The 17,358-nt window shown below is 42.3% G+C and overlaps 1 protein-coding gene across 3 annotated transcripts in view; it reads right to left on the bottom strand.

Annotated features, from left to right (window-relative positions):
* Nucleotides 1-10,315, bottom strand: part of CDK6 (cyclin dependent kinase 6) — a 236,561-nt gene extending 226,246 nt beyond the window's left edge. Inside the window, exons 1-2 of one of the 3 annotated variants that reach the window (XM_054493848.2) lie at nt 10,097-10,315; nt 6,709-7,309 (exon numbers count right to left, since the gene is read on the bottom strand). In XM_054493848.2, coding sequence (XP_054349823.1) covers nt 6,709-6,941 — 233 coding nt within the window. In that variant the 5' untranslated portion in view covers nt 6,942-7,309; nt 10,097-10,315. Of the gene's footprint in view, nt 1-6,708; nt 7,310-7,421; nt 8,004-10,096 lie in introns of those variants that run through there. The other 2 variants (XM_054493849.2, XM_054493851.2) reach the window with 2 other exon arrangements.
* Nucleotides 10,316-17,358: the final 7,043 nt, after the last annotated feature.

Below are 17,358 nucleotides of genomic sequence, written 5' to 3'. Positions count from 1 at the left end.
TCCAAATTGAGGTATGAAGAACAAAGAAAGTGACATTTGAGGTTGGCCCTGAAGGCTAAGTAGAATTTCAACAGGTGGAGAGTGGTGCAGGAGAGATACCAAGTGCACATTCAGAGATCTGTTCAAATTAAAGTAACAGAGGTAGATGGCAAGAAATCCATTAGGGCAAATGGAGTAGTCCATTTGTCTGTAGGATACACATTAACAAATACAGAGGAAGAACATGAGAATATCCTGTCAAAGCCAAAGCAAGTACAATATTGAAGATAAAAAATGGATAGTCAGGAAAAGTTTAAATATGAATAAGTATTTGAAGACTCTTACTAAATAGTCTTCATATGTGTATGCCTTACAGTTAATACCCACAGATCTCCCAATGTCAATAGTCCAAGAGATACTTGCTAATGCGGTATACAACTCTAAAAGGATGAAAAGTGCTTATCCAAGGGGTTTAAAATTTCAATCAACCAGGAAACATATACGGGTTAACCAATGGTTACGGACACCATGTTATTTATGGATATAAAATACACAATCCTGGTCCTCAAGTCAGCAAACATAAAGTCACTAAACTGAAAATACTTTTACATCTCAAGAGATTTTTTTCTGGTATATGCAATGACTATCAGTCATCCTGTCTTGCTAATGTTTAATATAAACCTCTGTCTGAATCTTAGCCATCCTCAATCAGTTTATATCTACAATGCATATAATCACAGAATAAAACTGTTCACTAACAGTGAGATAATTTTTTGCATTCATAAAACAACTTAAATTTTATTATTATAAAACAGATCAAAGGGGGTTGCACTAGGTTAAATCTAAGACTTCTTCCAATTAAAAAAATCCTTATGCTGTGATTCTAATTCTACTGAACTAAATCCTTTAGGAAGGCCAGAGAATAGGAATAATTTAAATGGCTACTTAAATTACAAAGCCAGTAGATGTCCAAATTTCGGCAAACTACTATAGACAAAGGAGATGGTCAAAAATGTTTCATAATAATCCTGACTCAAATGGACTTCCAGACTACAAATGTACACTTGCATAGATTCCTGCCACATGCCTTGCAGTCCCTCTGGTTCACCTCTCAGGCAAGAGCAGCTACATGCGCAGCTGGTAAAATAAAAATCAGGTATGGCAGCAAACTGGTGATATTCAAGACAACTACCCAGCAGCTCTTGGAAAAATCTTCTCTCTGATTGCTGGCTTGCCTGCTCCACCAAACCTAGCATTTATGGATCATCACTCAAATGGTGACCTTCATGTAAGTATGCTTGTTATCAACCACTGGTGCGTTTTCAGTGCTGCCTCCTCGATCTTGGACAAAGCCCAACATCATACACACTAACTTCTCCTGTTAACAATTCACTGACACCCAGATTTCATCTCTGCTGTGTTCTGTTACATCAAGAAGCTCACAATTAATTTACTTCCTATGAAGACAGAGCAACTCATCTGAACCTCATGAGAAAGAACAATAGTGTTATTAGTTCCTCAGAAGGCATGGAAAATACATATTTGCTTATGTGTCTGATGGTTGTTATGCCATCTAATTTTTAAGTATTATGATGTTTATTTCATTAACCAGAATGTTACATAATGTGCCAGAGCCACATTATGTAATATTTCATTCATCAGACAAGTACTGAATGTACTTTTGTCTATTCCTCTTTGTCTAAAATGAATTCAATATTATTAATGAATTACCTATATAATTTACCTGTATCATCATTTAACTATAGCTATTTTAAATTATTATAATTAATTTAAATTATCATAATTATAGCACAACTTCCTTAAAAGAAGAATTTACTGGAATAATACTCTTGTAGAGACATACTTCAGTATGGCATACTGCAGAATCCAGGAATTTACTGAATTGTTATTCATTTATTGTTATGTCATTCATTCCTGGCAAACTGTCACTTTTGTCTACATACGGTTCATTTTTTCCAAACTAGAAATGTACTCACCCGATTTAACTGCTTCCATCAAACAAACAAACAAAAATTGCTACTTAGTTTTAAGAACAAGTCAATAACTTTAAAATGGCATGACAGACAAGTAGCTTGACCTCCAGAGTGTCTTCCAACCCTAATATCCATGGTTTTACAATGATAGGCTGCATGTACGCTGTGTTTCCTTCTTAAAAAACTTTCCTAAGGAATCATTAATAGTGAGGCATTTGTTTTTTTAAAAAAGAAATAATTTATTTTTAATAGGAACCTATTTGCATAGATATTCATTTACCCACGTCTTAAACATAGGAAAATATCCCCAAAGATATTCAAGTTTATACAAGTTTTTCTCTTATAGACCTTTTTTGTCCTTGATTCCATAGAGAGATTCTAATAATTCTATGTTGATAATAGTTGTACAAAAGGGATATAACTGCAATGTCAAAAATTCAGCATTATCAAGTTCTTCTGTAGGAATGAAAAATAAGCAGAATACCATTGTGAAAATGTTTTATTTACTAAACAACCTTGATAAATTAGAAACTTTTCAAGGAACTCTCAGAGACAGAAAGAACAAACATACTTTTAACATACTGATATTTAAAAGGAGAATTAAACTCCTGCTTTTCCTGCTTTTATTGAAAAAAGCCCTAGTAAATGTATTATTCAACCACACAAATAGCAATTTTACTCAGAAGGATTCTCATGAACTAATCCAGTTGAAGACCTGGCTTTACAGAATCAAATATGTCATGTTTCTTTTACCCTGTTAACAATTAGGTTTTCCAGAGAAAAATCACATTTTCACTCACCTTTTATGCAATATATTACTAAGATCTTTAAAAAAGAGAGAAAATTAGAAAACTCTCCTTGAATAATCATTAAGCTTTACAGCATTTTCTTTGGGTTTTTTGTTTTGTTTTTAAAGCAGTGACTATTCTAATTATAATATTTAAACATCACAAATTTATTCACTGATATGTAATGACTTTTAGTTTCCAGAGCCAATACTTGAATTTGAATTGCTTTTACTGTTACACTAATAAATATAATCCCTAGAGACAATACAGGTAAGCACTTGCTTGTATCTTTCTTACAGCACATGATCCTATCATGTATCAGGGTTATGGTGATCATCTTATTCCTTCAAACATGGGAAGAACAGCTTCAGGAGAGTAGTCAGGTATGATTTACCCAGGTATCTTTCCCAGCACCTAGCCCCATGGTTTTTAAAGCACATGCCCTTCCTAAATCCTTTTTGAATAAATGGAGCTCAAATGTTCACTTACATTAGCTATGTGTCAGTATCTCATATAGATCAATCCCTATGTCCCTAAGGTAAAATTTAATCTTCAGAAAGCACTTGATTCTGATTAGCCTTTTGGTTATGTTGCCTACTCAATCAGGAAATTCCTGGTAACCGAATTATCAGAAATATCAGTTGTTCTATAAAACTGGTTAGGTTAAGTATAATAAAACAAGGCAATTAAAATAAAGATGAGTAAATTTTTAAAAAGAAGAAAGAACTGCTCATCTCATTACAAGGCAAGTTCTACAAGTGCGGAGACTTTTCCAGGCTTGTTCATTGCTATATCCCCTACTTCTAGAAGAGTCTGGCACATAGTGGACCCTCAGTAAATATTTGGTGAATGAACAGACTGCTGACAAAACATGCTATAATTTTATCTCTATTGTTTTTAGTTCAGGCTGTTAAAACAGGATCCATTTGTGCAGTGCAGAAACTCCAATAGAGGTTCACAGTGAAGTCCTATTCTGGCAAAGGTTCCAGGATTTGGGATTACCAAATGTAAAAAAACAGTAAATTTACTTCCCAGACACTGACTGGCTGATCAAGCGAGGGCCTGGGATACATCAAATGCAGGTAAGCAAGAATTTCAAGTCATTAGCCCTGTGCATGCAGGCAGTACCAGTGCCAGCAATAACAAGTCAGCTTTTCTGGCAAATCCATCAAAATTAAATCTTAAACTTTTGAAAATCTAATATGTTTATTATGCTCCTGTTAGCTTAGAGGCTTAACTATCTGTGGGGAGGGCCTATAATTATGATCAATTACTTATGACTTGAAGGTACTTATAAAAGCATCTGCCCTTTTAAGAAACCATTAAAGAACCAGGCTTAAGACTGTAAAACTAATCCTAGGGGCAATAATAAATCACAGTTTGGGGACTCAACTTTGACAACTCTCCCTTGGAAAGAAAAGAATTGCTGTCACCTGTCCTTATTTCCTGACCCTGTCTGAGCAAATATTCGCAACCTCTAAAATCCAGAATTCTTAGTCTGGCCAAGCAAGTCATGGGGACCAATGGTTGTTTCAAGGCAGAGGCAGAAGAGAAGAAACAGGAAGGAAACAAAAAGGGAATGAAGATCTGTAGCTCATGAGGGTGACATCATCAATAATTTCCTCAAGTATCACTGAATTTCATGACTTGTGACTGAGAGTCTTTTCTGACATCCTACAGGCTAATTATCCTCAAGTATCTTCTTGGTTCTAGAGCCTGTAATGTCTGGTTTGAATATGATTTGTTCTACAAAAAAGGTTAGGTGAATTGACCCCTCCCTGTGAAGCTGCTCCATGGCAAGAGACCATGAATCTGCTGAAATGCAAACAATCCTTTAGATATGTGAAGTACTTTCAAATTTACAAAGTGCTTTCACATACACCATCTCATTTTATTCTCAAGACTTTAACAGGTAGGTGCCATCATCACCACTTAACATGTAAAAATAATTTTAGAAAACAATGCCTTTGTCTTCAGTTCATAAGTATATCCTCCTGAAATTCACAGTACAGAATCCAAGTCATGGGTCAGTTAGAAAGGTCTAGAAACACATCAATCTCAGGAGGATAAATCAAGAGAATAGGATGGATCAGACAAAATCTACAAGCACAATGGCAGAAAGCGTGCCTCTGGTATAAGAATGGCGTGAGCTTTGTAAACAATAGTGTTATACAGGGGTGCCTTTGTAGTACCTCTACGTTTGGAAGGACATTATTCATTCATATACATGATAATCACCCTTAACTGGATACTCCATAGGTAACAGACAAAATAAAACAAGAACTTCCGTCTTAAAACTGTAGTGGTGGAATTCATCCTTCGGGATGTATTAGGTGATGCCTATAGGACAACAGCTGAGTTACAGGGGGCTAAATATACCCTCCCCTTTTCCCTCCAATATCACAAAGAGCCCCCAAAAGGGATTTTGTTATTTTTAACGAAGAAAATACACACGAAAAAAGTCATCTATAGCTTTTTATATATAATCTCATCTTCCAAAACACTCATTCTCCTTCACTAGCTAAAGCAGAGGTATAATGCGGTCCTAACTTTATAACCATTTACTGCCTTATTTATATATTTATGATTCTTTGATGCCTTCTAGCTAGAGTCTAAACTGCGTTGGGAACAAAGCACCGCACAAATCACCAGCCTGGTATAAGAGGAGACAAGTTAAAACCTCCCAGGAAGATTCTGTAGATACTTGGTCTCTCTGAGTCTGTAGAGAGTTTGGTATTTCAAAGGTCAGTCTTGGGTCTCTCCACTTTGATGACTAATGCTAAATTGTTTGACTTTTTACAAAAATATTTAGCTGTGCTTATTTACATCATTTCATCCTCAGCGCACACAGTAGGCATGTATTTGTTGAACACAAGCCCTAAATGGATGACAAAAAAGATATTTCTGCTACACATTTTCTTAAGATCGAGAAAGGTAAAATCACAATCCAATTTGTAGAAGTTTCTAGGCATTCCTTTTCAATGTAAAGCTATGCATCTCTGTTTAAAAAGGAAAAGGATGACACAACCAAACAATGTCAACCACACAATGGGGAAGTTCCAGGATCACTAAGAAAACACCATTATCCTAAGTCACACATTTTCATTTAATACTGGTTACCACACAGGAGAGAGTAAGAACTGCTGTCTCCCCACCCACTCGCACAACCCATCTGGGAAAAGCATGGGCAGAACATTTATGATCTAACCATACCACATCTTGGACTCACATTTAACCCTTTGGAGAATTAGTCTAAAGAGTATGTCCGCCCAGAGATATAAAGTAAAACAGACACAGGGATAACAGTTTTGGAAGAAATTTTTATGACGCTGTTTGAGATTGGGCATCAGCACTCAAACTCCTCAGACCACCAGGAGTCATTCTTATTACGCAACTGTAATAAAGAGAAACTGAGAGTATGACTGGCAAAAATATTATGATGTTTCTGCATCTTCTTAACCTGATTTACACTAGGCTCCACCCATAAAGTTCCCACTGATTATCACACAGCATCCTCATTCTCCAGTCTTACCTACTCTGTCTTTCAAAAATTCCCCAGCGGCATGGCCAGGAAAAATATGCGGGGACTAGCGGGGCATGTCTCAGGTTGGCTTATCCTATCCCTAAAACGCACCCACCTCCCCCGGACCCTCCTTCAGGGCGGGCAGGGAGAAAACGCTTCTAAGTTGCACAGCTGCAGGGAAGCCTGCGCAGGTCATGTTTTTTTGACTTGTCTTTCGGCTCGCTGTCTGGCAAGGTCACCGGCTCTGGCTCGCGGCTCTGTCGACAAAACTTAATTCTCACTCTGTAAGACCAACAGGTCGCGCAGGACCTCCCCAGTCGCCCTCTGCCCCGCACCTTTCTGGGCCTGAGGATTCCCGGCTCGACCCTCCCCGCGCGCGCGCGCGCGCGGCCCCAGATGGCGAGGGCGCAGCTCCCTGGCTCACCTGACCACGTTGGGGTGCTCGAAGGTCTCCAGGTGCCTCAGCACCGCCACCTCGCGGATGGTGGAGAGCGGCATGCCCTCCTCGCCCGTCTGCACCCGCACACGCTTCAACGCCACGAAACGGCCTCCGTTCTTCAAGTCGCGGGCCTTGAACACCTTTCCATAGGCGCCCTCCCCGATCTCCGCCACGCATTCGTACTGCTGGTCAGCGCGGCACAGGCCGTCCTTCTCCATGCCGCCTGGACGCCGCCCGGCGCGGCGCCGCTGGGGCGGGCGGGGGGTTCGCTCAACTAGCTGGCGGCCGCCGCTCGCCTACTCCGGGGCTCCCCGGAGATCGGTCTAGCTTTACTTGCTCCCCGCCGGCTCAGGCGCTCGGGCGCTGGGGCTTTCGCCGCTGCACAGGCTGGATGGAGAGACCTCCCCGCGGGGCTGGCGTAACCCTGGTGCCGCCGCCGCGAAACTCCGCCTGCAGAGTCGCCGCCGCCGCCGCTGGAGGAGCGAGCCGATCCCTCCTCTTCCCTCCCCGAAGCGAAGTCCTCAACACAGACAGACACGATTACATAGCCTCTGCCCAAGCGCGTCTCAGTCCAGAATCATTGCACCTAAAGGAGGAGACGGGAGGATAAGAAGAAAGTGCAATCAGACAGCCCAGAAGCCTTCCTCGGGGTTCCTCCAGACTCCCCTCCTCCTCCTTTACGAAGCCTCCATCGCTACCCTCCGCGCGCTCCTGCCCTCTCCCAAGCCGCTTAATCCTTCCTGGTTCCTCCGAGAAAAGCGAAGTTACTTTTCTTTCCCTGCAGGGCTGAAGCCGTCTTCGCGCGGAGAGGTTGCAGGGGCCCCTCGGGGATGAGCGAGCGGCGCGGGACGCAGTGGAACGGGAGGGGGCGTGCCGAGCAGCCCAGAGTGTGCCGGGAGCGCGGGGGAGGGGAGGCGCCGGGCACGTCAATGTCACGGCTTAATATTTATCCCTATATCATTGTGTTGCGCCGCTAGACCCTCCCCGCCTCCTGAGGCCCGGACGTGCAGGGAGACGGGGTCCAGGGGTGCCGGAGGGCGTTCAGGGGTCGCGCACAAGCTGGAGCGGAAGGACTGTGGGTCCATCCGTGTGGGGCCGCAGAATGTGGGTGGGGGCTCCCAGGACCCTGTAACCCGATGCTGGGAGTGTGGGAGAAGGGGTGGTCAGACATCTGCTCAGAAATTGCTTCCTTTCTTTCTACTTTCAGTTTTTCTACGAGGAGACATTTAAAAACGACTCGCATACACAAATGGTCTTTTTGGGGTAAAGGAGTCTCGGTTGGAAATGGAATTCTCTCTCTGACTGGGAGGACCTCCCTGGTGGAAACCTTGGGAAGACCAGCCATCTGGTCGGGGAGGGTTGGGGCTAATCGGGGATGGGCGAGCGAGAGGTCCTGGGGGAGGGGAGACACCGTCCCCCACGGGATCCTAAGGGTGGGAGAAAGGGGTGTTCGCTACAATTTCGCTTGTCGTCTCCTTAAAGAATAACTTCAGGAAGGGGATAGCATAATCGCGCCTCGTCCTTAAGTTTTAAACTGATTTCGACCTGAGCAAAACTCAACCTCCCTTTCAAACGGTGGGGGGTGGGGGGTTAAATCCTGCGCCTCCAGGGGTGAGAGAGAAGGTCTCTGCCCTCGGGGCCCGGACTCGCGAACCTTTTCCCATTCCCAGGACCTCCCCGCTGTAGGTAGCAGAGGTGGCTACCCCATTCCCCCTCCGGCTAAAGGCCCGGTCCAGTCTGCAGCCGGACGCCCCCGGAGCCCTCTGCACAACAAAGCGCCGGAGAAGGGTACCCTAACTTTCCCTCCCCATTCAGCAGCTATCTGGGACCTAGGGGGCCTCCCTCCTCCACGGCCGCCGCGTCCTCGGCAGGACTTTCACCACGACGGCCGCGTGTCCGGAATTCCTGAGGCACCTCGGAATTACCTGCCTCGCAACCGCTGGCCCGCTCGCCTTTTGCCAGGAATTAAACAAACGGCGCGACCCCCACGATGAGCGGGTGGAGCGGACCGCGGCGAGAGCAGAGCTTCTGGCACTCACTCCATTCAGAACTTTCCTTAAAAGCCGAGGAAAGAGCCCCCAGGCACTGCCTGGGGGTCTGAGCCAGGTCGAGGGCCACACAGGTAGCCGGGGAGCCACCGCCGGCCGCCCAAACCGCCTGTCCTGCGTCCCCCCAACCCCCTCCCGCTCGAGTCTAGCCCCGGGCTCCGCAGCGAAGGAAGCGTCGGGGACGTCCCACCCCCGCAGGGAACTGCGCCTGCTGCCCCCGCCGGGCCCCGCACTGCCCTGGCTCTCCCCCCACTCGCCCCCCAGACGGTCGGCTTCGGCGGAGAGAAACGGGAGCAGCAATGCCTTTTCCCCCCCTCTCCTCCACTCTTTTTTGTTGTTGTTGTTGCTTTCCCACGCTGGCTGAATGTGACTTGACCCCATTTCAAAAAAAGTTTGACATAGTGCTTCAACATTTCCGCATTCCTCCGCGACTACAAAGGCTGCAGCCGCCTCCTTCTGCTTTCTGTCTCTGCTCTCTGTCTTCACACTCAATGAAATCCTTCATGCGCCTCTCCCGAAGCCTGCCAAGCACCACAAGGGTCGCCACCAGCACAGCGACAAGAGGCCACACCGGGGACCGCGACTCCCGCGTGTGCGCACACGCAGATGCGCCCATATGCACACGGACGGGCGCGCTGCGGGGACCAGTGCTGCTCACTGCGGGGCGTGTGTTTAACTCCAATATTTTAAATTATAAAAGTAAACTTGGAAACTAAAGCAAACGTGCGTCTTCGCGGGGCTCCAAGCCTGGGCACTGGCCGGCTGCGTGCACTTTTCTGTGTATAACACGCCCGCAGGAAGCCTGCGTTAACATTTATCTCGTGGAGGGGAAGGTGGAGCCCACACCCACACCTCAGCGAGCTGGAGAGGGAGTTTTCGAGGGGGAAATGCAAGCACATTCTCCAGCATGGAGTCCCTAGAGGCAGTGCATTTTAAACCCTAAATGTGAATTATTATGTGAGTGTCCGAGTAGAGTTCCAGTTCCGTTTGGAGAAACTGGATGAGGAGTGTTCCGTGTGGGTGTGTGTGCGCACGGATACGTGGAAGCAGGATCTCGGTGTCGTGGGTGTCCCTAGAATGGGATCTCCCCCTCTCGTCAGATAAGGAGAATCCTCTAGCTCCCCAAAACTGGCCCCCATAACCAATCCCGTCTCAGTTCGTAAGGGGTTAACCAAAGCCGATTCCAAGGAAACACAGGTCCCCCCACCCCCCGCCACCCTCCCTTACCCCACCCACAGTTCTGCCTCGGACCCCGGCCAATCCCCCAGATCTCCCCCGGGACCCCCCACCCCGCAGCCCACCCACCCGAGCGCACAGCTCCTCACCTGAGGGGCCCAGTCGCGTCGGGCCTCCCTAGGGGGCTGCGAGTGTCAGTCGGCTCTCCGCACGTGTCCGCGGCCTCGCGGAGCAGGTAATCAGACTCTGGGGAAGGAGTTACCAGCACTCTCTCCGGCGAGGGGGTGGGCACAGCGGCGGAGGGCGGAGGGACGGCGGAGGGCGCCGCCCGCGCCGCTCGCTGGGGGCGGACGGGGGCCGCGGGGCTCCGGCCGGCGCTGGGGGCCCCAGCCGGGGAGGCAGTGGGGGCGACCGTGCGGGGTGGGGGCAGGGACCCGCGAAGCCAACTCTGTCGGAGACCCACCCCGCGGCGGGGCTGGGGGGCTCGTGGCGCAGTGGCAAGAAAGTGTGCAAATTAAAGCCTTCCGGAGAGAAAGGAGGCGGCCGAGTCCCGGCAGTGCTCCGAGCTCCGGGCTCCCTAGCTCCCTTCTACGAGTCGGGGGCTAGAAAGGCGCCGGGGGGGTGGGGCTGGGGGTGGGGGTGGGGGGGGGAGTTAAATGAAAATTTCCGGCTTTCACTGGAACTGTAGTAGGGGGATCCTGCGACTAAAATAAGCGGCATTAGTGGGAGAGAGTGGGACGTGTCGTCGGGAGTCGGCGGAGTTTCCAAACCCAGGGTCACCCAGAGTTGGGGTTTTGACAGGGTGAAGCGGGGGGTATCCCACTGTGTGACGTGGACGGATGGGAAAAACACAAAACAACCAACAATAATTATGAGGGGCCGATGGGGGTGGTAAATACCAATACTTTCCAAGAAACTGAAAAATCAGACCAAAAAATAACTCTTCTCTTAAAAAAATAAAGAAAAAGTTTGGCAGGATCCTTGCAGAAAAGAAAATACTAATCTGTCCAAGCACTTTTCACTTTCAGCATGAGCTACATTTGTTTTGTTTTCCTTCGCTTCCTTTCTGCCTCACAAAGCCCTATCTTTTCCTTTTAGACAGAGGATATGGTTTGGAAATTGTCAGGCACTCTTATGGTTAACGATCTACTTGAAGGGGCTGGCGGGTTCACAATTATTAAGTGGTTAGTAACTGCTGAGGGTTCACTAACGTATTTCAGAGGAGCTAAAAAGGCTAAAATTTAGTGTAAATAATAGAACTGCAGATAGTAGATACATACACAAAAAGAGGAGTGCTCAGTTTAAATGCATTATTGGAAATCTGAAATTTGAAACCTTGTAAGAGTGTATACTTTACCTGCTGAGAAACCCTTGAATACAGTTATTTCAGGTGAAAATGAGATTTTGGAGGAAAAAAGTCTTTAAAGCTTTCTACAATGGAGTAAAAGAGAACTTGAAATAGCTGTCTTTTTGGAAAGAATTTGGTGTTCTCCCCAAAATCTCTATCTGTAGAATACTTGAAACCCTTTAAAACATCTTAAAGCAAAACTTTTCACAAAATTGTTTACTCAGTGCTTTGTAGAAAAATTAAAACCCGGCAAAATTCTGTTTGAATTGGAAATACTACTTCTATAAATCTTTTGACTTTAAAACCATGTTACTAATCTCACAGTAAATCAAATTTTTGCCTCTATAAAATTGATTTTATATTATAGTGTGAGGTAAGGCTAGGGAAATAAAAATTGGTGCATTTCCAGTAGCACATATTTTGCAATGCATTATAATACTTTTTTCTTTAAAAATAAAAGTGAATAATTGTATGTCTTTAAGCTTAAGATAATTCATAAAATACATTTGTGTTAAAAGCATGTCTTCTAAAATAAGATCCAGTTTTCTGAACAAAATTTGTATTTGTAAAGCTATAATCTCATAGACCTTATAAATTTAAGAAGGCAAATCATTAGATTTTATATTTACATAAAATATTGGATCACTACAAGTTACTAATTAGACTTTAAGCCAGAGACACAAGTGGGAATCCTCCATTTTGATAATTGTTCACACTTATCATTTGCCTTTTAAAACAAGATTTACTTGCTGGTAATTAACATGTTTCTATAATCCAGAAATAATTGCCAGCAAATAGGAACCAGCACATCATGGCTAGAATTTATTTGAATAAATCATTTATTAAAAAATAGTAAGCTACAAATATTAAATTAACAGAGAAGTGTCTTTTCTACACTGGGTTGAATTTTTAGTTACTGAATTTGACAACAACCATTGCTAGATCAGAAATTCCATTATTTAGGTTACTAGATCATTTGGACAATGTAAAAAACAATGAAACTTTATTTAATTGTATATGTTAATACTGAGTGTTAACTCTCTGTCCTCTTCTTTTCCTGATACTGCTATCTTTTATGTTAATTTATCATTGTTCACTCTCCCTGGTTATAGTTCACATTAAATCCCAGTTGGTGAAAGCTTCAGACCCAAGGCAGTTTTACAATTGATTGTATAAAATTAGTAAATACCAGATTATTTTTGTTTATGGATAACTTCTGCTGTGGGTAACAGGTTATCATAAGAAAATTTGTTCAAAGTTTTTAAACTGTGAACCAAATTCCAACTTCTTTGTTTAGGAGTCTTTTGAGAATTAATATATAGAACTCAAGAATAATGACTCCAACCAGTATTTTCACACTACCTACCAGATATTCTAAAGCTGCAAATCATCTTACAGGTATTTAAAAATTACATTTCATGGACTTATTTCCAAATATGGTGGTGTAACTTACACTGAAAGACTTCTTAATGTCACATAAGGAATGTATTTCATGTGTGAACATTTATATATCAAATACCTGTACAATTTTGTTTTCACTGAAATAAACATAAAATTTTAAATTCTGGTCTATATTTTTTAACTTGTTAAGGAAATGTGTAATTTAGTTACAAATAATAATTATATAATGTACACCTAAATCTAATTCATTTCTGATTTATATTGGCTATTTGAGTTTATAAAATATATTTTCCAGAAACTCAGAAATGAGATTTTACTATAATGTACTACACAATTATTTTAAAACACACTTCTAGTTTAACTTTGAAACAAGTTACCCTACTTTTTAACCTGATTTATGTGTTTGTGTACATGTTGTCTTTATTGAGTAATAATCATTAGAAACTATAATTTTAACAGAAATAGCATAATATAAATGCAGTACATTTTAATGCATTCTTCTTTCCCTTCTCAGACATTTCCAAGATATTTTCTTGGGTTTTCCCCTGAACTATATTATTGAAAGTTTGCTAAATATCTTAGGAAAAGTCAATTGTATTATCAACTTTTTGCATTGTAAAATTCTGAGCTTTAAATGATTTTTAAAGTTCAGTCTTCTAAATAAATTCTTTCTGTCAATTTGGAAATGACCTGGGTTTTTCTGTTTTTACTGTTGCATGTGATCTATTGCATTGCATTTGAGCGGTGTAACTTGAAATGATTTTGATATCTGCCATGAGGGAAAAAATAGATATAAAGTAGTAGCTTATAACATTTAAGGAGGAAAAAAACGAACATTACTATCTTTTGGAACATTCTGCTTCCATTGGTTCTACTACTCTATATTTTTCTTTGTGCAACATGTCAGTACTATGTTCATATTTGTATAATTGCCATCATCTTTTTAAATTTTTCCCTTTTGATAGACACCCATATCTTCTTTTTCCTTTGTGTGTGTGTGTGTGTGTGAATACCTGTATGTTCTTGGCATATTGTTATGACATGTTTGAAACATGTTCTTAAGATCCTTTCATCATCTATATTAGAATTCTGGGTAATCAGAAAAATAACTATGGAAATATACTTACAAAAGATGGTGATAATCACGTTAAAATACCTATATTTTCTATTTACAGTGACCTGTAATTTTCACTGGTTTCTAACATTTCTTTTCTGAGATAATACTTGCATCTCAGCTGCACACATGGCCTAAACATTGTGTTGCCATAGCTGCTTTTGGTTGAGCTAAAAGGTGTTTACATGCTTTAGATAGACCATTCAGTTGGAGCAGTGGAGGTATAACACAGTGGGAGTGAACGATGATAAACTGGGATCTCAGAGGTAGGAGGAGGGACAAAGAAGGCACCCGGGGAGAAACTTCTGTGAATGGCCTGGCAGCAGGGACAAGTGAAGGAAGCACATGCTGAGGTCGTGGGGCTGAGAGATGCAGCCTCAGTGCTTATAGGTATGGCGTAGCCAGGCAACCCGATTCTTTCAGGATGAATGGCCTTCTGTGTCTATCCTATTATGCAATTAAATCTGTCTTATTAAATGAGGTTGTATACTGTATGACTCCATATTCACATGTAAATCTATTTTATGTTGTCTTATTCTGGATTTTTCCCGAAAATAACATAGAATGGAATTCTTTGCAGAATTCTTTGAATGCCTGGAAGAAAATATATCATAGCATATTTCTGTGGATCAAACATTTTACCATAAATTGAAGCGAGAGTTTGATTTCTAAACCTTGTTATAAATTTGTTCAAAATTACTCATATCTTTGCATCCCCAGTACCTAGCACAGTAACTGGCAAGCATTTTATGTCCAATAAATGTATGTCAACAGAAAAGTTGACTTCGCATCCTTTAGACCCTCTTCTTTGGAACTGCTTAATAAAGTTTAAGGATCTATGTGCTGATTTCAGGACCTCAGGAATGTGTTTTCTCTACCTACAGTTCTTTTCCTTTTTAGCCCTCTTCTCTAAGTCCTATCATCCTTGCACGCTCAGCTCTTCCATAAAACCTTTGAGATTCCCTCAGCTGGAAGACATTCCCCTTTGCTCTAACTCCTTGAGGCAATTCGCTTTCTACCTTACTAAGCCACCCTGAGTCCTCCCCAGAGCATCCAGCATGCTTAATTCCCTTTAACAATCCTCCAACTCCTTGTTGTGTCCTCTGGCCCTAGTAAGCGGTCAATAAATGCAGTAATGGTTCTTGTCCTCTTCTAGGAGTGTTACTGAGTCAAGCGGCCACAGAACAGACTGGTACACCGTGACATAACTAGAATAATATTTGAAAGTTGAGGACCAGTGTTCCATGTTGCTTAAGCAGGAAAGAGCCAGGTCATCCTGCTACTTGGGGTAAATTTGGTATGTTTTTTCTTGTGTTGCCAGTATTAGTCATTTAAAGCATTTTTGTCTGAAAGAAAATGTGTTTAGGTACATTTCTACATTTGTTTGAAAGGCAAATTCCTGAAATCTTGGCTGAAAGAAAATGTGTTTAGATAAATGTCTCTGTTTCCTCAAAAATCCAATTAAATAAATTTTATTTTAAAAGAGCAAATACTAGACTTTGAGGTAAACTAGATACTATATAGCCCAGAGTTTGGAAAGATTGCTCATTTTATTTGCCAATATCCTTAATATCTATGTGACTGTGTCCTAAAAGATAGAATCCTTTATTTCTAAGTCAGAAGAGTTGTGTTTTCATTCCCAGTTCTTCCTCTCTCAGTACTTACTATTCATTGCATCCTCGGTGACCAGTCATTTAATTCTTCTGACCTTCAGTGTCTATGCCTATTAAACAGGTTTTCTAATCATTCAGAAAGACATTATAAAATAGTCTGGAGAGAGACAACAAATAATTTTATCTTCACAAGAGAAAATATGGAGATATAATGGAGGTTGCTGTTCTGGGTATTGAAAGACCTGAAATTTAAACTGGAGTTGGCCGCAAACTACCTGTATGACCTTGGGCAACACACTAAACCCCTGGGCTTTAAGTTCCTCATCAATAAATGAGATGATTGGACTGGATGATTTCTATAGCTGCTGCAGCTTGAAAATGCTGTAGTTCTGAGCAGCGTGATATGCCAGGTGCCATCATTATAGATCTGTTTTTATAAACCCCCTAAACAAGAGTAATATCAGAGGATATGACTCTGATGTCTGCAACCTAGAGAGGTTTCTGGATTTCAAATGTGAATTATATTGAGTTATCTCTAACTTAACCCTGTAGGTTTTTAAGACTGAATAGAAATGACGACTTCTAGAAAAACATTAGGGAAATTCACTAGTGTTTTCATTAGAGATGGGGAAGGAGGAGCTAGGCTTAATTATTTGGCCAAAACTAAAAGTGATAAATTAATCAACCCTCATTAACAAAAATGTGATAAATAAATTACAATAGTATACATAGAACCAGGATATCCAAGATTAGAAATCTTGGGTTATCACAGAAATTCTTCAAAGGTGTCATGAAGCTTATCTGTAAACTATTAAAAACATCAGTGCCAGTTGGACTCCAGTGAGAAAGTGGGAAGGTGGGGGTGGGAGGGTCAAAGGCAATATACTGTGAATTTGAGAGGTTCCAGCATATTTCTGGAGCTATTGATTAAAAGCCATTATTAAAATTTGAGTAGAGGAACAGCTGTTCTCTCTGTGTTCTTATTTTCCACCACATCAGACAATGTGCATTGTTTGAAGATCCTCTCTAGATGTTCAGGGAAGGGAAATATAGGTAGTTAGGACCAGATAGTCATGGATTGAAAGTCTGGCTTTATTGTGTAACCTTGGGCTAGGTTCTTAAGTTTTCAGATCACCAATTTCCCTTATCAATAAAGTAGGGATACTATAATCTGCCACATTAGGCTGGTGTGAGAATTAAATAAGTGCTTGCTGTATGCATTTTGGAATTAATGGACATTTAATAAATATTTGTGTGCAGTCAATATCCCTTTCACAAAATCACATTTTCCATTTTTTTTCTCTTTCGGGGGATAACTAATCCTTTAATGGACATGTCTTTCTTTTTAACTGTAATGAAACATCCACTCATTGCAGGAAAAGCAACTCAAGAAACAACATACCCAAGATTATCTTGGGCCTTGACAAAAACCACAGCTGACTCTAGGTATGTGAGGAATGGAGGAGAGGGTGGATTTTCTCATTGGAGACCTCTCCTTCTTCTTCAGATCTTATCCCAGTACTGCTGAATCTCCTTAGTCTGTTCCTTGCTGTTTTTCTTACTCTTTTGGTTCCATGTAGTTCTGTTCTTCCTTTTCTTACTGCTTTGGTGTGGCCCAAGGACCACCCCATTATGTCCCTTAAATCTATACCCCGTATATTTGCTGGCATTTGTCTTTAAAACCCCATAATTTGCTGCCTAACTGCAAAAGGTCCCTCATTGGTTACTCTTCCATAGTCACTATGTCCCCTCCCATTTCTGTTGAAGTGCTGAGTGTCCCCCTGTTTGTCACTGATATGGTTTGGCTCTGTGTCCCCACCCAAATCTTAAATTGTAATCCCCATGTGTCAAGGGAGGGAGGTGATTGGGTCTTGGGGGTGGTTTCCCCCATGCTGTTCTTGTGACAGTGAGTTCTCCTGAGATTTGATGGTTTTA

This window comes from Pongo pygmaeus, chromosome 6, assembly GCF_028885625.2.
Source record: "Pongo pygmaeus isolate AG05252 chromosome 6, NHGRI_mPonPyg2-v2.0_pri, whole genome shotgun sequence".
Lineage (NCBI taxonomy): Eukaryota > Metazoa > Chordata > Mammalia > Primates > Hominidae > Pongo > Pongo pygmaeus.
The sequence above is the reverse complement of the archived record's forward strand: the minus strand, read 5'-3'. Positions and strand labels throughout refer to the sequence as shown.